General features: G+C 45.1%; 1 protein-coding gene across 1 annotated transcript in view; it reads left to right on the top strand.

Moving 5' to 3' along the window:
* Window positions 1-15,554, top strand: part of ADAMTS7 (ADAM metallopeptidase with thrombospondin type 1 motif 7) — a 240,528-nt gene extending 224,974 nt beyond the window's left edge. The window contains exon 24 of the mRNA XM_077472765.1: window positions 8,929-15,554. Coding sequence (XP_077328891.1) covers window positions 8,929-9,089 — 161 coding nt within the window. The 3' untranslated portion in view covers window positions 9,090-15,554. The remainder of the gene's footprint in view (window positions 1-8,928) is intronic.
* The last annotated feature ends 6,771 nt before the right edge of the window (window positions 15,555-22,325 follow it).

The following is a 22,325-nucleotide window of genomic DNA, read 5'->3' as shown; positions in this document are numbered from 1 at the left end:
ATTTTAATAATGATTAAAGCGAAACAATAAAAGTGTAATATTCCTTTAAATTTCGTAGGGGGGGGGGGGGGGTTGTCTATAGTATGCCTGTGAAGGGGCGCATGTTTCCCGTGCTTAGAACTGTCCCTGCACAAAGTGTCATTTATGCAGGAAAAAAAGTCCTTTAAAATCACTCGCAGCTATTATGAATTGTCGGCTCCGTAATACAGAGAACACTCATTGAAAGTCATTGATAAAAAAATAAATAAATAAATTAAAAAAAAAGCGTGGGGGTCCCCCAAATTCAATTACCAGGCCCTTCAGGGGGCGGGGGGCTTATCAGAATCTGGAAGCCCCCTTTAACAAGGGGACCCCCAGTTCCCGGCCCCCCCCCTGTTTGAAATGGTAAGGGGGTACAAAAGTACCTCTACCATTTCACAAAGAAAGTGTAAAAAATGGTTAAATAAAAAAAACACACTTTTGAAAAATTCCTTTATTAAAAATAAAAAAATAAAAAAAAGATTCCAGCGGCGGTAATCCACTCTTGCTATCCAGCGACGGACGGTCATCTCTCCAGCGATGGCTCATCTCATCCAGCGCAGCGAATCCTCCATCCTTCTTCTGTCTCCGTGGAGGAGACACTGCAGGCATTCCGGCGGCTGACGTTTCTTATATACGGAGGGCGGGGCCACCCGTCACCTGACCCCGCCCCCCTCTGATGCAAGGGGAAACCCGGGGTTCCCCGTGACGTATGGGTGACCCCGCCCCCTCTGATGTAACGGAAACCTGCCTGTGTTACATCAGAGGGGTGCGGGGTCACCCATACGTCACAGGGGTTCATACCAGACCTGAAGGGTCTGGTTATGGATATTTAGGGGGAACCCCACGTCAAATTTTTCTTAAATTTGAGGCAGGGTTCCCCTTAATATCCATACCAGACCTGAAGGGCCTGGTAATTGAATTTGGGGGACCCCCACGCTTTTTTTTAAAATTATTTATTTATTTTTTTATCAATGACTTTCAATGAGTGTTCTCTGTATTACGGAGCCGACAATTCATAATAGCTGCGAGTGATTTTAAAGGATTTTTTTCCTGCATAAATGACACTTTGTGCAGGGACAGTTCTAAGCACGGGAAACATGCGCCCCTTCACAGGCATACTATAGACAACCCCCCCCCCTACGAAATTTAAAGGAATATTACACTTTTATTGTTTCACTTTAATCATTATTAAAATCACTGCTCCCGAAAAAAACGTCCGTTTTTAAAACTTTTTTTTGCATTGATACATGTCCCCTGGGGCAGGACCCGGGTCCCCAAACACTTTTTAGGACAGTATCTTGCAGAATCTTTTCTCTCTGTCAAATCTTTTTTCTCTGTCGAATATTTTCTCTATATAATCTTGGACTAATAGAGGTAAGGTTAGGCACATTCGACCACAGGTTCTATAGACAGATTGTTATTGTCAGAGTCACGTCAAATCTCCTATTCTATATCGAACTGTTGTAACAATGAAAACGAAAATAAAGCATTTATTTATGTCGGATCTTTCGTTTTTCGGATTTTGTGCTTTCGTTATCGTTTGTCAAAATGAAAACGAAAATAGCTGAAATTCGGACGAAAATGCATTCGGACGAAAACGAATGCACATGTCTAATTGGTAGTGAGGGGTGGAGGATACTGAGCAGAGGCCAGTGGAGGGATTGGCAGAGAGGGGTGGAGGACACTGAGCAGAGGTCAATGGAAGGATTGGCAAAGAAGGGTGGAGGGCACTGAGCAGAGGTCAGTGAAGGGATTGTCAGAAAGGGCTGGAGGACACTGAGCAGAGGCCAGTGGAGGGATTGGCAGAGAGGGGTGGAGGACACTGAGCAGAGGTCAATGGAAGGTCTGGCAAAGAAGGGTGGAGGGCACTGAGCAGAGGTCAGTGAAGGGATTGTCAGAAAGGGGTGGAGGACACTGAGCAGAGGCCAGTGGAGGGATTGGCAGAGAGGGGTGGAGGACACTGAGCAGAGGCCAGTGGAGGGATTGGCAGAGAGGGGTGGAGGACACTGAGCGGAGGTCAGTGGAGGTATTGGCAGAGAGGAATGGAGAACACTGAGTGGTTGGTATGAAGGATGAGTCTGGCAGCCGTATCCCAGATAGACTGAAGGGGGATAGTCCATGAGGAAGGAGTTGGCAATAGCCAAGTCGAGAGATAAGCAGGAGGTGATCTGAGGAGCAGAGGGGATGAGAGAGGCTCTGGAGAAGTCATGGAGGTGAGCATGGGAGAAGGAGATGTGGGAACTAGAGAGCAGGAGGTCTTGGATATGAGTAGCTTGGTGGTGTTGTCGGTTAAGAAAGGTGAATTTCAGAAATGTTACAGAAGCGCAGGCAGCAAGATTTGGTCAGTGATTGAATGTGGATCCCGAAGGAGAGGAGAGGTCAGAGTTCAGAATCACACCTAATACCCTTCAGGGAAGGACTGACAGTTGTACTATGGATCTCATTGTTAGTTGGAGGGGGACGGATGGGGGACCATGAGGGAATTGATATTTTGAGCTCAGTTTTGGACAGATTAAGTTTGAGGAAGTGGTACTTGTATCAAGGAGGGGGTGAAAATATCTTAGATGAGAGCATAGAACCCCCCACAGCCTTTGAGGTTTTATGGTATTTCTTTATTAATTCTCAGCTCCGGGCCCCCGTGGGCTGACACCCCACAATAACAGAATCTCACGGTGACTCTGGGGCGTGTAGGGTGGAGATTATGGAATATATGCGTGTTCTCTTAAGGTGTGTGAATGTTTACATACCATTGGGAAATGTTATGAAAGGCTCATTTACAGAAGATGGTTTTTATTTTGTCTCATGTGACCCTTTATCCCGCACTATGGTTGCTCATACTAAGACATCTCATCTGGTTTGATACCCCGACCATGTGGATGTTGGCACAATAAAGACAAACAATGAACAGAAGCCTTTGAAGATTCTTTCTCTGTAAACTTCAGATTCTGAGCACAGGAAACATATCCGGAGGAACAGAACCTCCGATTTCCTGGATTTGCCTGCAATCCGCTGGATATCAGAGGATGTGAGGATAGTTAGACGTGTCGCCTTCACACATACAATGTAGCGGTCTTCATAAATCTGATGAATGATGGGGCTACACCGCTTGAGGATTCTTAGGAAAACCTTCGGAATACGAAGTGTTCCCGGACATAAAATAAGACGTCAGAGCTGATCGTGTGAATAAACCAGAATGAGGCTTTTTTCTAATTTACTTTAGATACATTTCTATCAAATAAACACTTTTAATGGAAAGTGTATCTAAATCCAGAACTAAACATTAGAATATGTTGCAAATTACTAGTCCTTTGTGTGGGGGGCTGCATTCGTTTTGTATTTTCATATTTTTTTCCTTTTATTTTCACCTGGTAATCATACAAACAACACGGATCCTGTCCCTGGGTGGCTACCACACTTCTCCACTAGGCTTGTGCAATTCGTTTCGCAACGAATCGAAATTCGGCCGAATTTTGCATCTTTCGGACATTCGGATACATCCGAATGTCCGAATAAAAAAAGAACGAATTACAACGAATACAAAAGAAATATAACGAATGAATTCGAATGAATTCGACATGATTCGGTAATTCTTTAAAGATCTAATGAAACAAAAGGTCAGCTCAAAGTAAATCTTATAGTCCAATCAGCTAATTAATTTTTTGCTGGAGGATGGATTACTGGCAAAGTGCATTCCTGAGAACTGAGTTAGAAGGGTCTTGTATTGTATTTGAGCCGAAGTACTAAATGATTTCAACATGATTCGAAATTATTTCAAACGCATTCGAAATGATTTCAACACGATTCGACATTATTTCAACCGCATTTCGCATGCGAAAATGTGATTAGTTATTGGAGCAGAGAATGAAATTTTGCAACCCGATTTTGGGGCCACATATCTCGGGGTCACTTATAGCTAAAAACCCCAAATTTGGAATGCAAACACAATAGTACTAGCACTACAACATATCCAAATTTGGAGTTTTTAGCACCAAGTGACCCCGAGATACATGGCCCTAAAGTCGGGTCACAAAATATTTTCGAATGCGGTTGAAATAATGTCGAATCATGTTGAAATCATTTCGAATCCGGTAGAAATATTTTCGAATTTGGTTGAAATATTTTCGAATGTGGCCGATATTTCGAATTCGGTAGAAAACTAAACGAAATCCGAAAATGAATTTAAGGAAGTTAACGAATATAACTAAACGAAATTAATGAATTAACTAATTAAAACGAAACTAAACAATTTTTTTTCCTTTTGCACATGTCTATTCTCCACTGTATCTATGAAAAGGGGCCAAGGGCCATCTTTGATATTGATTGGACCGCCGGTAAAACATTTCTTGGGCCCGCCCCCCATGAAGTTTTGCTCTTCACCTGCTCTGAGACATACAATAAATAGCAGGTAGACTCAAAATCAGTGTATCAATCAATACAGTCTATTATTATCACTCACTGACTGGTTGCTAGAGGTTACAGCACATATTACGGCTCACTGATTAGTTACTAGAGAGGTTACAGCACATGATTTCTGCTTGTTGATTGGTTGCTAAAGATTACTGTGGATATGACCTCAGGGGGCATATCCACGTCAGGGGGCATGATATGACCTCAGGGGGCATGATATAAATATCAAGTCCGCCAGCCGCCGCCATTTACATATGAATGCCACTGCTATTTACATGTAAACACAGGGTCTGCAGGTGAGTCATCTGTACACAACAATAAGGCAGAACTGGGCAGCATTAGTAGCAGCACTTCACACTGAGATATCACAGGACTAAAACCTCAAGAGAATTTAAACCAGGATAGTTGGCAAGTATGAGGCAGTTGCTTTGGGCCCCACAACAATGACAGGGCCCAGGGCAGCTGCCCCTTTTGCCCTGATTTAAAAACGGCCCTGAAGGGGCCAAAATGGTCACTTTGGGCTGGCCTATTTCCCTTTAGATTTACCAAAACCATAAAATAAATAACTAAACACTAAACCTAAACTATTGGAATTGTATGCTATCAGGCAAGCCCTTGCACTACATAGTTGAAGGTAAATCTAAGCCCTTGTACACACGGTCAGACATTCCGACAACAAAATCTGTCGGATTTTGTCCGAAACTTGTGTTACATACACGCGGTCGGACAAAGTTGTCGGAAAATCCGATTGTAGGTAACGTGATGACGTTATTTCGTTATGACGGGACTACGTTCAGGCTAGTAGCCAATAGCTTTGGTCTAGGAATTTGATCTGAGCATGCGTGGCACTTTATCCGATCAAAATTCTCTACACACAATCGGACAAAGTCAGATCGGACCATGTTGTCGGAAAATTTTATAGCCCAGCTCTAAAACTATGTCCGTCGGATATTCCGACGGAAACAGTCCGATGGAGCCCACACACAGTCGGATTATCCGACAACACAGTCCGATTGGACATTTTCCATCGAAATGTCTGACCGTGTGTACAAGGGCTAAAGGAAACACAAAAAAGAAAATTGTATAATGTTGGCCAGCTTTAGGCTGCTCTCAAGTGTATCCGTATGTCTTCATCTCCATTAATGAAGGGGCAATTGATAGTTTACAGAAGATAGCTAGGAAGGAAGGCTAGGATATTCTTTGGTGAAGCTCACAAGAAGTGAGGATACTACATTTCTGGCAGGATCAACGTGTGTTGTCTGCATTTGTTAAAAAAAAAAAAAAAGTATTTGGCTTGGAAAGGAAAAACTAATGGATATCAGGGAACTGGAGAAAGTGCAGAGAAGGACAACCAAACTGATAAGAGGCATGGAGGAGCTCAGCTATGAGGGAAGATTAGAGGAACTGAATTTATTTACTCTTGAGAAGAGGAGATAAGGAGGGATATGATCAACATATACAAATACATAAGGGGTCCATATAGTGAACTTGGTGTTGAGTTATTCACTTTACAGTCATCACAGAGGACAAGGGGGCGCTCTTTACGTCTGGAAGAAAAGAGATTTCATCTCCAAATACGGAAAGGTTTCTTCACAGTAAGAGCTGTGAAAATGTGGAATAGACTCCCTGCAGAGGTGGTTCTGGCCAGCTCAGTAGATTGCTATAAGAAAAGCCTGGATTATTTCCTAAATTTACATAATATAACTGGGTACTGGCATTTTATAGGTAAAGTTAATCCGGGGAAAATCCGATTTGCCTCTCGGGGATCAGGAAGGAATTTTTTCCCCTGCTTTAGCAAATTGGATCATGCTCTGCTGGGGCTTTTTCGCCTTCCTTTGGATCAACTGTGGGTGAAGGATTGTGTATATGGGATTGCATGATTTCTTTTTTTTTTTTTTTTTTTATGGTTGAACTGGATGGTTTTTCAACCCAACTATGTAACTATGAAAGTAGCCACAACATCTATGGATTGTAAGCTGCAATATATTACATTTTTGTTCTTTTGTTATCCTTTAAACTAGGGCGCTCCAGACTTTCTAAACAAAGGGTAAATTTACTGTCCTTCAGACTCTAGGGGGTCAGACTGTGGCCAGTAGGAGTAATAAACAATGCTTCAGGCTTGGTGGGCAATGAGAGCAAAATAAATGACAGTAGAAGAAGGAATGGTGCCCTACCATTGGTATCAACTGGAAGAATAGTGTCCCATCGTTAGTGTCAGTGGGAGGAATAATTTCCCATCATTAGTGTCAGTGGGAGGAATAATTTCCCATCATTAGTGTCAGTGGGAGGAATCGTGCCCCATCATTGGTATTACAGTGCCTTGAAAAAGTATTCATACCCCTTGAAATGTTCCACAATTTGTCATGTTACAACCAAAAACGTAAATGTATTTTATTGGGATTTTATGTGATAGACCAACACAAAGCGGCACATAATTGTGAAGTGGACGGAAAATTATAAATGATACAAATAAATATGTGAAAAGCGTGGGGGAGGGGCATTTGTATGTCGTCGTCCCCCTGAGTCAATACTTTGTAGAACCCCCTTTCTCTGCAATTACAGCTGCAAGTCTTTTTGGGGATTTCTCTTCCAGCTTTGCACATCTAGAGAGGACATTTCTGCCCATTCTTCTTCTTTGTAAAATATCTCAAGCTCTGTCAGATTGGATGGAGAGCATCTGTGATCAGCAATTTTCAAGTCTTGCCACAGATTCTCAGTGGGATTTAGGTCTGGACTGTGACTGGGCCATTCTAACACATGAATATGCTTTGATGTAAACCATTCCATTGTAGCTCTGGCTGGATGTTTCGGGTCGTTGTCCTGCTGGAAGGTGAACCTCCGCCCCGGTCTCAAGTCTTTTGCAGACCCTAACAGGTTTTCTTCTAAGATTGTCCTGTATTTGGCTCCATCCATCTTCCCATCAACTCTGACCAGCTTGTACGTACCTGCTGAAGAAAAGCATCCCCACCATATGATGCTGTCACCACCATGTTTCACAGTGGGGATGGTGTGTTCAGGGTGATGTGCAGTGTTAGTTTTCCACCACACATAGCGTTTTGCTTTTATGCCAAAAAGTCAAATTTTGGTCTCTTCTTCCACATGGCTTTTCACAAACTGCAAACTGACTTCTTATGGCTTTCTTTCAACAATGTCTTTCTTCTTGCCACTCTTCCATAAAGGGCAGATTTCTGGAGAGCACGACTAATAGTTGTCCTGTGGACAGATTCTCCCCCCTGAGCTTTCGGATCTCTGCAGCTCCTCCGGAGTTACCATGGACCTCTTGGCTGCATCTCTGATGAATGCTCTCCTTGTCTGGACTGTCAGTTTAGGTGGAAGGCCATGTCTTGGTAGGTTTGCAGTTTCATTTTCCAATGATGGATTGAACAGTGCTGCGTGAGATGTTCAAAACGTGGGATATTTTTTTATAACCTAACCCTGCTTTAAATTTCTCCACAACTTTATCCCTGACCTGCCTGGTGTGCTGCTTGGGTTTCATGATGCTCTTTGTTCACTATGGTTCTCTAACAAACCTCTGAGGGCTTCACAGAACAGCTGTATTTAAACTGAGATTAAATTACACACAGATGGACACTATTTACAAATTAGGTGACTTCTGAATGGTTCCACCAGATTTTAGTTAGGCGTAGCAAAGTAAAGGGGGCTGAATACAAATGCACGCCATGCTTTTTACATATTTATTTGTAAACAATTTGAAAAGAAAACCATTTATTATTTTCTTTTCACTTCACAATTATGAGCCACTTTGTGTTGGTCTATCACATACAATCCCAATAAAATACATTTAAATTTTTGGTTGTAACATGACAAAATGTGAAAAATGTCAAGGGGTATGAATACTTTTTCAGAGCACTGTTGTTGAAAGAATAGTGCCCCATCATTGGTGTCAGTGAAAGGAATAGTGCCCCATCATTGGTGTCAGTGGAAGGAATAGTGCCCCATTATTGTTGTCAATGGGAGGAATGGTACTGCATTGTTGGTGTCAATGGAAGGATTAGTGCCCCAAAGGTCAGATAAAGGCAAGCAAAGGGCCACATCCAGCCCATGGGTCACAGTTTTGGGACCACTGCTTTAAACTCTGCGGACTTAGCCTGCCAGATAACTGGTTTTAGTGTCCTGTTTCAATAAATTTTGAATAAATCATTGAAAAAAGGGTACATATACAGAAACCTTGGTTTACAATGATACCAAGCTAGGGGATAGAGAACCCCTTCTGTAGTCCATGCAAAAGGTACCAAGGTACAAGGTACCAACAATCTGAAAATAAACTGCGACACTGTAACTGTATCAGGATAACTGGAAAGAAAGGTAGGGGATAATTACAACAGAAAGAGAAGGGCTTTAAAAGGAGGACAGGGTGCAATATATGTTGATCACCAAGAGTGTTGTGTTTCTCCAAAAAATGTAAGTTCCTCTTTAAGGTCCTCTTTGGATACATATTCATGTGGTTGACTGCTGTCTCTTTTGTTATTTCTCCTGCAGCCACATGCACCCGTGACCGCCTCACCTTCAGCTTCTGCCGCACTCTGAGGATCCTTGGTCGTTGTTCACTGGCTACAGTCCAAGCCCAGTGCTGCCAGACCTGCCAGACTCATTCCCAGAATTCACGTGAGGTCACCAACCAGCGATTATCCCGGAGGTGAGGATGGCCGCTGCGTCTCTAGACTCAGGGACAAGAACTGTGCAGTGGACATGTCTGTCAAGATTGGATATAGTCACCCCCTGCTAAAACGGTCCAAAGATCCGTCCCTGCACCTTCTGGCTTACAAGTGAGGTCATCAACCGTCCACAAGACAATGGAAATGGAGAAGAAACAGGATCCTGTGTGGAATGGACTCCCTTAGGCTACCACTTTTCCCATGACCCATCCAGGATCCTGCTTGGAACAGACTCCCTTAGGCTACCACTTTTCCCATGACCCATCCAGGATCCTGCTTGGAACAGACTCCCTTAGGCTACCACTTTTCCCATAACCCATCCAGGATCCTGTGTGGAATGGACTCCCTTAGGCTACCACTTTTCCCATGACCCATCCAGGATCCTGCTTGGAACGGACTCCCTTAGGCTACCACTTTTCCCATAACCCATCCAGGATCCTGTGTGGAATGGACTCCCTTAGGCAACCACTTTTCCCATAACCCATCCAGGATCCTGTGTGGAATGGACTCCCTTAGGCTACCACTTTTCCCATAACCAATCCAGGTTCCTGTGTGGAATGGGCCCCCATAGGCTACCACTCTCCCATAATCCGTCCAGGTTCCTGTGTAAAAATGGATTACCTTAGGCTACCACTTTCCCATAATCCATCCAGGTTCCTGTGTAAAAATATACTCACTTAGGCTACCACTTTGCCAAAACCCATCCAGGTTCCTGTGTGGAATGGACTCCCACAGGCTACCACCTTCCCATTATCCATCCAGGTTCCTGTGTGGAGTGAACCCCCATAGGCTACCACCTTCCCATTATCCATCCAGGTTCCTGTGTGATATAGACTCCCTTAGGCTACCACCTTTCCATTATCCATCCAGCTTTCTGTGCGGAATAGTCTCCCATAGGCTACTACCTTCCTATTATCCATCCAAGTTCCTGTGTGGAATGGACTCCCATAGGCTACCACCTTCCCATTATCCATTCAGTTTTCTGTGTAGAATAGACTCCGTTAGGCTACCACTTTCCCAAAGTACATCCAGGTTCCTGTGTGGAATGGACTCCCTTAGGCTACCACTTTCCCATAACCCATCCAGAATCCTGTGTGGAATGGACTCCCATAGGCTACTACCTTGCCATAACCCATCCAGGATCCTGTGTGGAATGGACTCCCATAGGCTACCACTTTCCTATAACCCATCCAGGTTCCTATGTGGAATGGGCTCCCTTAGACTACCACTTTCTCATAACCCATCCAGGACCCTGTGTGGAATGGACTCCCATAGGCTACCACTTTGCCATAAGCCGTCCAAGAGGACTCCGAAACCTTTGGTGCTAATGTTCAAAGTGACGGAAAAACTCAGAACTCTTGTAATGGTTCACTGGCTGGCCAGTGGATGGATGTGTGCTCCTTATTACAATGGTCAGCTTTTTGGTGCTCTGCAATGCTAATAAGTCACTGGCATATATTATGTAGCTAGACAGCAGCTCGTCAAAGTCTCGACCCATGAAGAATGAGGACCTGTAAGCCCTCTTCCATGCCTTTACTTTGTGTGATTCACTTCTCTAGCTTTGTGCACTGATTATTGAAGATGGGACCGACGTACTGCTGAAAACACCCCAAAGAACCATCACCATGGACTATGAATGGAAATACATCTTTCCTTAGTAAACCTCATTCCATCAACCTGTCTGTGACACATCTGGCCACTTTAAGCCATGTCGTCATATGTTGGGCACATGTAACTGGAGTAGGTCTTATAATGAAATGATTAAAGCTGAGCTGTAGGTAGGCATAAAACAATACCGATTAATACAGTTACTTTTTTTTTTTTTTTTTTATTAGAAATAATTTAATAATTTAAATGCAACTCGTGTATGTGCATGAATGGACTTTGTTTTAGCCTATTGTAATCCCCTGTACAGCAGCGCTCAGACTGAGAGCCAATCAGCTGTTCTGCATGCACGTGCAAGGACAAGGAACATGCAGGGGAATCATCAGTCTGCTGCTGACCCTTCGCTGTCCTATTAACAAGCTGACACATGTAGGTGACCTTGTTTTATTGCTTAACTGCAGCAGAAAAAAAAAAAAGTCACTAGCCTGGCTGCACAGTCTGGCAGGACGGGCGTAATTCTCAGGACTGAATAGACGAAAATGCACAACCTATGGGCAGGTAAAGAAGCATCCATACAGTGAGGGGGGAAAAAAGTATTTGTCCTCCTGCTGATTTTGTAGGTTTGCCCACTGACAAAGAAAGTTTATAATTTTAATGGTCGGTTTATTTTAACGGTGAGAGACAGAAGAACAACAACAACAAAAAATCAAGAAAAATGCATTTCAAAAAAGTTATAATTTGATTTGCATTTTAATAAGTGAAATAAGTATTTGACCCCTTGGATAAACGTGACTTGGTACTTGGTGGCAAAACCCTTGTTGGCAATCACAGAGGTCAGACGTTTCTTGTAGTTGGCCACCAAGTTTGCTCACATCTCAGGAGGGATTTTTTTCCTCTTAGCAGATCCTCTCCAAGACATTAAGGTTTTGAGGCTGACATTTGGCAACTTGAACTTTCAGCTTCCTCCACATATTCTTTATGGGATTAAGGTCTGGAGGACCTTAAAGCGGAGGTCCACCCTAAAATGGACCTTCCGCTCATCGGAATCCTCCCCCCCTCCGGCGCCACAATTGGCACCTTTCAGGGGGGAGGGGGGTGCAGTTACCTGGATAATCCAGGTAACTGCACCCACTTCCGGGATAGCTCTCTGCGGAAAGGGGCGTAGATTACGCCCCTTTCCGCAAGTGCCCGCCCCCTTCCGCAAGTGCCCCGCTGCCTGCTGGGAAACACACAGATCCCAGAGGCAGCGGGGACCGTCCTCATTGCGCAGCGCGACTCGCGCATGCGCAGTAGGGAACCGGGAAATGAAGCCGAAAGGCTCCATTTCCTGATTCCCATACCCAAGATGGCGGCGGCAGCACCCGAGTGATGATCTAGAGATCGGCTTCGGGTGCCGACATCGTGGGCGCGCTGGACAGGTAAGTGTCACTATTTTAAAAGTCAGCAGCTGCAGTATTTGTAGCTGCTGGCTTTTAAAAAAAAAAAAAAACGCGGAGTCCCGGCGGACTCCCGCTTTAATGTGCTTCTTCTTGAGCCACTCCTTTATTGTCTTGGCCGTGTAGTTTGGGTCATTGTCATGCTGGAATACACATCTCATCCACAACCCATTTTAATTGCCTGGTTGAGGGAAGGAGGTTCTCACCCAAGATTTGACGGTACATGGGCCCCCCGTCCATCGTCCCTTTGATGCAGTGAAGCTGTCCTGTCCCCTTTATGCCACGTACACACGAGCGGAATGTCCGACAGAAAAAGTCTGACGGAAGCTTTTCATTGTATGTTTCCGATCGTGTGTATGCCTCATCAGACTTTTCTTTTTTTTTTTTTCGAAAAAATTCTGACGGACCTAGAAATAGAACATGTTCTAAATATTTCCGACAGAACCAATTCCTATCGGGAAATCCGCTCGTCTGTGTGCTGTTCCGACAGGCCAGAAACAACGCATGCTCTGAAGCATGCTCTGAAGCAAAGTACGAGACGGAAGCTATTGGCTACTGGCCATTGAACTTCCTTTTTCTAGTCCCGTCGTACGTGCTGTACATCACCGCGTTCTTAACAATCGGTCTTTGGTGTGATCGTGTGTACGCAGGACAGTTTCTGTGGAATTCCGTCGGAAAAACCTTCAGAGTTTATTCCGACGGGAAAACCGGTCGTGTGTACGCGGCATCAGTGGAAAAACACCCCCAAAGTACAATGTTTCCCCTTCCATGTATGACGGTGGGGGATGGTGTTCTTGGGGTCATAGGCAGCATTCCTCCTCCTCCTCCAAACACGGCGAGTTGAGTTGATGCCAATGAGCTCGATTTTGGTCTCCTCTGACCACAACACTTTCCCCCAGTTCTCCTGAATCATTCAGATTTTCATTAGCAAAAAAATTTTTTGTAGGGGATCCTTGCAGGATTTCAGTCCTTTACAGCGTAGTGTGTTACCAATTGTTTTCTTGGTCCCCGCTGCGTTGAGATCATAGACAAGATTCTCCTGTGTAGTTCTGGGCCGATTCCTCACCGTTCTCCTGATCATTGAAACTCCACGAGGTGAGATCTTCCATGGAGCCCCATAACAGTTATTTTGTGTTCCTTCCATTTGCTAATAATCGTACCAACCAGCGGCGTAACTATAGGGGGTGCGGCAGTCGCGACCGCAACCGGGCCCTGTGATGCAGGGGGCCCATGCATCCACCTCTACATATGGCTGCTCTTTAGTTGTGCATTCCCCGCATGACCTGTGTCCTCAGCCGGCTCCTCAGAGTACCCCTCTCCTGCTCCATGCATTGCCGCTCAGTCCGATGTCTGTTCTCCCCAGCCAGAGTCCCCCCCCCCCCCCCCCCGAGTCCGGCCCACACTGCACTGCATACTTCTCCCGGGTAAACAAACTTTAAGCACACAGATGCAGTGCAGCCCTATGAGGACACTGCAGGCTTGTCTGCCAGCCCCTCCCCCATCATACACAGATGATGAAAGGTCTTTCTGGGAGATATGCTGATCGCTCGTCCAGCACACTGGATGGAGCCCAGGCCAACATGGATGAGTGCGTGGCCTACAGCTTGGTCATGGTGAGTGAGAGGACCCCATCTCTCACACACCATTACATACCCCCTCCATCTCCCCCTGGGGACAGGGACCCCTTTTCACGTGGGGACAGGGACCCCCACCTCCCCTGGGGACAGGGACCCCTTCTCACCTGGGGGAAGTAACTTCATCTGCCCTGGAGAAAAGGACCTCATCTCTTTTGGGGACGGGGACCCCATCCTGCCTAGGGACAGTCCCCCAATGGGGCACCTAAAAATAAAATAATAAAAAAAAACTACTGATACCAGTGGTGGAACTACAGGGCTCACAAAGGTCATACCTGTGACCACGCCCTGGAGTTCCACCGCCGGACTCGGAGGGAAGGGCCCTGGCTGGGGTTCAGGGGGGCCCTTCATGGTTTCTTGCATCGGGGCCCTGAAGGTTCTAGTTACGCCACCAACTTTTGTCACCCTCTCCCCAAGCTGCTTGGCGATGGTTTTGTAGCCCATCCCAGCCTTGTGTAGGTCTACAATCTTGTCCCCGACATCCTGAGTCAGCTCTTTGGTCTTGGCCATGGTGGAGAGAGATTGGAATCTGATTGATTGCTTCTGTGGACAGGTGTCTTTTAGCCCCCATACACACGTTCGGAGATTCCGACAACCAAATCCGTCGGAGTAATTCCGACGGATTAATTCCGGAAGAGGTCCGGAAGTGATGTTACATACACACGGTCGGACAAAGTTGTCGGAAAATCCGATTGTACATAACGTGATGACGTTATTTCGTTACAACGGGACTATGTTCAGGCTAGTAGCCAATAGCTTTGGTCTAGGAATTTGATCTGAGCATGCGTGGTACTTTGTCTGTTGGAGTAGGCTACACATGATCGGAGTATGTCCGATCGGAGCATTTTGTTGGAAAATTTTACCGACAAGTTCTAAAAGTTGGTCCGTCGGATATTCAGACGGAAACAGTCCGATGGAGATCACACACAGTCGGAATATCCGACAAAACGGTCCGATAGGACACATTCCGTCGGAATCTCCGACCGTGTGTACAAAGGCTTATACAGGTAACAACCTGAGATTAGGAGCACTCCCTTTTTAGGGAGTGCTCCTAATCTCAGCTCGTTACCTGTATAGAAGTCACCAGGGAGGCAGAAATCTTGCTGATTGAGAGGGGATCAAATACTTATTTCACTTATTAAAATGCAAATCAATTTATAACTTTTTTGAAATGCCTTTTTCTGGTCATTTTCTTTGTTTTCCGTCTCTCACTGTTAAAATAAACTGAGCATTAAAATTATAGACTGATCATTTCTTTGTCAGTTGGCAAACGTACAAAATCAGCAGGGGGTCCAATACTTTTGTCCCCTCACTGTGAATGTATTTAGCGTGGAGTCCAGCTTTAAGGTTCTGGTGATTAAACAAAATTGTGCCGAGTACATAAATCCAGGTGCTGCTAACCGGCATGGCTGGCAATAGTTAGGGGCATTAGGAGAGGAAATGGAAAGCAGAACGTGGCTTAGAATATGTAGCAAAGCAGCAAAAATATGCAAAGATTAATGTACATTAATGTATACAATATGTATTTCGTACCTTTATGACAATGAATGCCACTGCTTGGGAAATGGAAAATCATCTACGTGTCTAGTTAACATGCAATACTAATGGTTTCCGCCATTTATATCTCAGCTGTTATTGGTGCTGTAATGGAGTATTCACTGTTCACATATTTTATAAAAACGTCCTTCTCTGAGTACGGGGACATCCTCCTAGAGATGGTGTTGTCTGTAATCACAGCTGGGATTTATTCTTCTCAGTTCTTTTTTTTTTTTTTTTTTTTGTATGTCAATAAAAAATTAACTTTTTAATGATTTCCGTGTTTTTTTGTTTTGTTTTTTATATTGCATTGTTACCTATTTTTAATAATTGACGCATGTACACAAAAAAATGATACTGTGTAATTCATCTCTGTTCTTCAGGGGCGGGGCTCTCATGTAGCACACACCCCTGATTTGTCCCAGGTTCTCTTTCCATCTGGATCCCAACACCCCCAAGCAGCCAGGAACACTTCGACAGTCTCACACACACAATGACCAGGCAGTGGATGTCTTTTTATACTTTTTTTTTTTTTAATTAACAGTTTTTATCGGTTATCTCAAAAAGGTAAGTTTAACCACTTGCTTACTGGGCACTTAAACCCCCCTCCTGCCCAGACCAATTTTCAGCTTTCAGCGCTGATGCACTTTGAATGACAATTGCGCGGGCATACAACACTGTACCCAAATTAAATTTTTATCATTTTTTTTCCCACAAATAGAGCTTTCTTTTGGTGGTATTTAATTACAGCTGGGAGTTTTATTTTTTGCTAAACAAACAAAAAAAATGCAAAAAAAAAAATAAAAAAAAAATCATGTTTAATAGTTTGTTATAAAATTTTGCAAACAGGTCATTTTTCTGCTTCATTGAAGTGTGCTGATGAGGCGGCACTGATAGGCTGCACTGGTGGGCACTGATAGGCTGCATTGGTGGGCACTGATAGGCTGCATTGGTGGGCACTGATAGGCTGCACTGGTGGGCACTGATAGGCATAGTTAAGGCGGCACTAATAGGCACAGATAAGGCGGCACCGATGGGCACAGATAAGGCGGCACTGATGGGCAAAGATGGGCACGGATGGGTGGCACGGATGGGTGGCACTAAGGGGCACTGATAGGTACCACTTATAGATGGGACTGATGGGCACTGATAGGTGGCACTGATAGGTGGCTCTGATAGGTGGCACTGCTGGGCACTTATGGGCAGCACTGCTGGGCACTGATGGGCACTGGTAGATGACACTGATGGGCACGGATATGTGGCACTGGGGTGCAGCACCTTTGTTGAGGCAGATTGTGGGCACTGCTGGGTGGCACTGTGGGCACTGCTGGGTGGCACTATGGGCACTGCTGGGTGGCACTGACGGGGGGCACTTATTTTTTAATAAGGTGGCACTGGCAGGGGGCAGGTGGGCACTGGCAGGGCTGGTCGTGATCGGGACTGATGTCCCGATCACGGCCGCCGGTGATCGGCTCTTTTTTTTTCTCCTCGCGCTATCAGCGCGAGGAGGAATAATAGCCGATTACCGGCTCCGTTGTATCACATGATCAGCTGTCATTGGCTGACAGCTGATCACGTGATAAGGGGTCTGGATCGACCCCTTGCTCGGATCAGTGATCAGGCGAGTCTCATAGACTCGCCGATCACAGAGCGCGCCGCGCGCGCCCCTCAGGGGGCACGCAGGCCGCTCGTTCACGGGACGACGTCAATAGACGTAGTCCAGCAAAGGAGGTCCGCGCTGTAGCCGTCATTCGGCTATAGCGCGGGTCTCAAGTGGTTAAGAACAGAGCAGTGCGAAGTCTGTACTTAGCAAAATTAGAGAGGTAAACTGTACACGTAAGCAGTACAAAATATAATCGAATTCTTTTAGCAACAAAGCCCCGTGGAGCACAACTTAAAAGGGTTGTAAAGCTTTTTATTTTCTAAATAGGTTCCTTTAAGCTAGTGCATTGTTGGTTCACTTACCTTTTCCTTCGATTTCCCTTCTAAATGTTTTTTTTCTTTGTCTGAATTTCTCACAGGAGGAACAGGAAGTGAGAAATTCAGACAAAGAAAAAAAAACATTTAGAAGGGAAATCGAAGGAAAAAGTAAGTGAACCAACAATTCACTAGCTTAAAGGAACCTATTTAGAAAATAAAAAATGAACCTTTACAACCCCTTTAATATACAGTATCCTAGAACTGATAGCACATTTAACCTTGCAGAGATTGTCTGCGAGTTAAGGAAGAAGAAAAAGAGATAAAAAAAGAAAGAAAGGCATTAAAGGGGAGGGAAAGAAGAAAAGATAAAAAGAGTAAGGTTAAAGAGGGCATTAGATTACCGCTTCCGCTCCTCTACCGACTGACCGCAAGTCCTTCCGGAGATGCCACCTCTCCCAGACCACGTTGCATTCGTCCAACCTATCCTGTATTCTGGCCGTCATTTTTTCCATGAGTTCCACGTCTTTGATCCTGGAATACAGGGCTTCTTGGGACGGAGGTGATTTTTTTTTTCCAATTAAGGGCTATCAAGCATCGGGCTGCTGTGAGACTATGTCTAAGCAATTTCTTGCATGGTTTAGCCATTTTTGCTTGGGAGAGGCCAGACAGGAAAAAATTTAGGTGAGAGAGGCATTGGAACCTCAAAGAGGCAGGTTAATAATTGTTGGGTCGAGCACCAGAACGGGGCTATGAGAGGACATGACCAATGAAATGTGGAAGAGAGAGCCTCTGTCTCGTTGGCATCGCCAACATCGGTCAGAGGTGGAGGGGTACATTTTATGGAGTACAGCTGGGGTCTGGTACCAAAAAAAAAAAAAAAGAATCTTATATGAATTTTCTTTATAGAGGGTACATAGGGAAATTTTGGCAGCCTGCCTCCAGACTGCCTGCCACGCCTCCACTGGGAGTTCCTCTCCCAACTCTCTCTCCCAGTCTTTTTATACTGTATTGCTGGTTTAAGTGTTACTAAACCCACAACAGTAAAATCAGTCTGTATATGCAGTAAAGCATGCTTGTTATACTCACAGTGGAACCTAAAGGGTTAATCCTCTGCGTTGTGTAAAAAGGCTGTTTGATCCTGTCTTCTCTGATTCTCCCCTTCTTCCACTGTTCCCAGTCTATCAAATGAAAGAACAGAGCCTTGGGGGCACTCTGCACATGCTCAGTTTGGTGTGTATTGCTAGAGAGTTTTTTTTTTCTTGGAAGAGTGCATGTGATCAGCACAGGCCCAATCAGCACTGTCCAGACAAAGGGTCTGGGGTCCTGCAGCCTCATAGGCCAATCAGGGGAGAATGAAAAATCTTCCTACAAGCTTACACTGATAGAAGTCACAATGCTGCTATCTACAGTACTGCTGAAGAGAAAAGGTATTTAGCAGTTTATATTTAGTAAAATAATTGCATTTCCATGTTCTGTGTACTGTGGGAGACCAGATATAGTGAATGCAGGGTCCTGGGGAGACCAGATATAGTGACTGCAGAGTCCTGGGGAGACCAGATATATTGACTGCAGGGTCCTGGGTTTAGTAACACTTTAGGCTTGAATAGCGTGCATAATAAAATGGATATTTTCGGCCCAAGAATATTTGTAAACTCCACAATGTGGCCCTCATAACGAAAAGTTTGAAGATCACAATGGTCTAGAACAAGGGGTCTCCCAAATTTTCTAAACAAAGGGCCAGTTTACTATCCTTTAGACTTTAGAGGGGATGGACTGTGGCAAGTAGGAGTAGAAAATGTCCTTCACTGATATCGGTGGCAGGAATAGTATCCCATCATTGGTATCAGTGGCAAGAATAGTGTCCCATCATTGGTATCAGTGGCAAGAATAGTGTCCCATCATTGGTATCAGTGGCAAGAATAGTGTCCCATCATTGGTATCAGTGGCAAGAATAGTGTCCCATCATTGGTATCGGTGGCAGGAATAGTGCCCCATCATTGGTATCAGTGGCAGGAATAGTGCCCCATCATTGGTGTCAGTGGGAGGAATAGTGCCCCATCACTGGTATCAGTGGGAGGAATAGTGCCCCAACATTGGTATCAGTGGGAGGAATAGTGCCCCATTATTGGTGTCAGTGGGAGGAATAGTGTCCCATCACTGATATCGGTGGCAGGAATAGTGCCCCATCATTGGAATCAGTGGCAGGAATAGTGCCCCATTATTGGTATCAGTGGTAGGAATAGTGCCCCATTATTGGTGTCAGTGGGAGGAATAGTATCCCATCATTGGTATCAGTGGCAGGAATAGTGCCCCATCACTGGTATCAGTGGGAGGAATAGTGTCCCATCATTGGTGTCAGTGGGAGAAATAGTGCCCCATCATTGGTGTCAGTGGGAGGAATAGTGCCCCATTATTGGTGTCAGTGGGAGGAATAGTGTCCCATCACTGATATTGGTGGCAGGAATAGTATCTCATCGTTGGTATCAGTGGCAAGAATAGTGCCCCATCATTGGTATCAGTTTGAGGAATAGTGCCCCATCACTGGTGTCAGTGGGAGGAATAGTGCCCCATCACTGGTGTCAGTGGGAGGAATAGTGCCCCATCATTGGTATCAGTTTGAGGAATAGTGCCCCATCACTGGTGTCAGTGGGAGGAATAGTGCCCCAACATTGGTATCAGTTTGAGGAATAGTGCCCCATCATTGGTGTCAGTGGGAGGAATAGTGCATCATTATTGGTGTCAGTGGGAGGAATAGTGCCCCATTATTGGTGTCAGTGGGAGGAATAGTGCCCCATCATTGGTGTCAGTGCTCCATCAATGGTGTCAGTGGGAGGAATAGTGCCCCATCATTGGTATCAGTGGGAGGAATAGTGCCCCATCACTGGTGTCAGTGGGAGGAATAATGCCCCATCACTGGTGTCAGTGGGAGGAATAGTGCCCCATCATTGGTATCAGTTTGAGGAATAGTGCCCCATCATTGGTGTCAGTGGGAGGAATAGTGCCCCATCATTGGTGTCAGTGGGAGGAATAGTGCATCATTATTGGTGTCAGTGGGAGGAATAGTGCCCCATTATTGGTGTCAGTGGGAGGAATAGTGCCCCATCATTGGTGTCAGTGGGAGGAATAGTGCCCCATCATTGATATCAGTGGGAGGTATAGTGTCCTATCATTGATATCAGTGGGAAGAATAGTGCCCCATTGTTAATGTCAGTGGATTAAATAGTGCCCCAAGGGCCACAGTTTGGACACCACTGCTCTATAATAAGAAAATAGAAGCAAACTTTATATATATATTTTCCTTTTGGATAGAGTGAGGGAGAGTTAAATTCACTGTCGGATTTTTTTTTTTTTTGTGGTCATCCAAGTCTTATTTGCGAGCTTTCCCTTTATTTCCTACCCATATTCCAAGAAATTAGAGGATATCTTTCCAAGGTTAGCAAAATCCCCTTTTTAATTTGCAAGGGAACAAGTGTCCCCATTGGACGATTTCCCCTCTATTACTGTCCTGCGGTAACTCAAACTGTTGGATTTGTGTTCACTTTCCATTCCAATAACTTTTATTATTTTCAAGAAGAAAAATAGGGACAAGTAATCCCCATGCAAGGACAGAAGATCAACATGCAGAATGGACCCCAGTAAGTGGGAATACTCTAATAAGGTCTACCCAAGGGTTATCGAATATTCCCCTATAGCAGTGGTCTCCAAACTGCGGCCCGGGGGCCAGATGCGGCCCTTGGCTTGCCTTTATCCATCCCTTGAGGCATTATTCCTGACACTGACACCAACAAACGGGCACTAGGTCTCCCAACTGACACCAATAATGGGACATAATTCCTTCCACTGACACAAACAATCAAGCACTATTCCTCCCACTGGCACCAACAAGGGTGGCAAAAATCCTCCCCCTAATACCAGAGATTGGGAATTGTCTATTTCCACTGGGTACAGACCCCCCTCCCCCCCCCCTAAAGTCTGAATGATAGTAAACGGGCCCTTTGTTTAGAAAGTTTGGTGACCCCTGCCCTATAGGGACAGCATGGTATGGTTATTTAGAGAAGGCATATGAAGAAACTGTTCCAAGAAGGGTACAATGGGGAAGGAGCTAAGAGGATTGGGGGCTGCGGGGGTGGGTGAGGGGAGGAGGATGAAGAGGGAAGGGATGAAAAGAAGGGAAAGCCAAGCAGACATGGAGGAGATGAGGGTACGAAAAAGAAAGAGAGTGGGGTAGGTTGGATAAATGAAACAAGGTTACATAGTACAGTTGAATAAAGACACCAGTCCATCCAGTTCAACCTGAGTGAGTGTCTACAATTGTCCCTATCCCTGTACATTGCACACTCACATCTGTCCCTACCCTCAAGGAGCCCACAATCCAAGGTCCCCTTTCATATACTGGGGCCAATTTTGGACAGAAGCCAATTAACCTACCTGCATGTCTTTGGAGTGTGGGAGGAAACCAGAGTAACCGGAGGAAACCACACAGGCACAGGGAGAACATGCAAACTCCAGGCAGGTAGTGTCGTGGTTGGGATTCAAACCAGCGACCCTTCTTACTGCTAGGCGAGAGTGCTAACCACTACACCAAGGTGTCTCCATAGATACCATAGATAACTAAGACCAGAGGGATTCAAGGAAGGAAGAGGCATAATGAAGCCAGGGTTCCAATACTTTGAGAAATGAAGCCTGTAAGTCATTGAGGATGCTGGAGAGTCTCTCAGTGATTAGCATCATGTTCCTACGCTCTTTAATATCCTGCAGATTAACCCTGAGCTTCCTCCCAGCTTCCTCCCAGCTTTGGTCATAGTTTGTTTAGCAGCCAGAAAGAGAAAGGTGGCCAGCTTCTGTTAAAAAAAGAAAAAAAGTGTGATGCAAGAGAGCTCTCCACGGGTCTCTTGGAATGACATTGTGAAATAAGGTTTGGATAAAGCCAAGTATTTTGGAGAAGAAGTGGTGTACCAAACATGCATGACGTCACCTTGTTGACTGCAGCCTCTGAAACAGCTGTCATTGTAGGCCAGGAAAGCTTTAGCTAAGTGCACGAGCACCCAGTACCACTTAAAGAAAAATGTATAAAGCAGTGATTCTCAACC

This window comes from Lithobates pipiens, unplaced genomic scaffold (assembly GCF_037356315.1).
Source record: "Lithobates pipiens isolate NorthernLeopardFrog02 unplaced genomic scaffold, aLitPip1_a1.2 Scaffold_8, whole genome shotgun sequence".
Lineage (NCBI taxonomy): Eukaryota > Metazoa > Chordata > Amphibia > Anura > Ranidae > Lithobates > Lithobates pipiens.
This window is presented reverse-complemented; position numbering and strand designations above follow the sequence as displayed.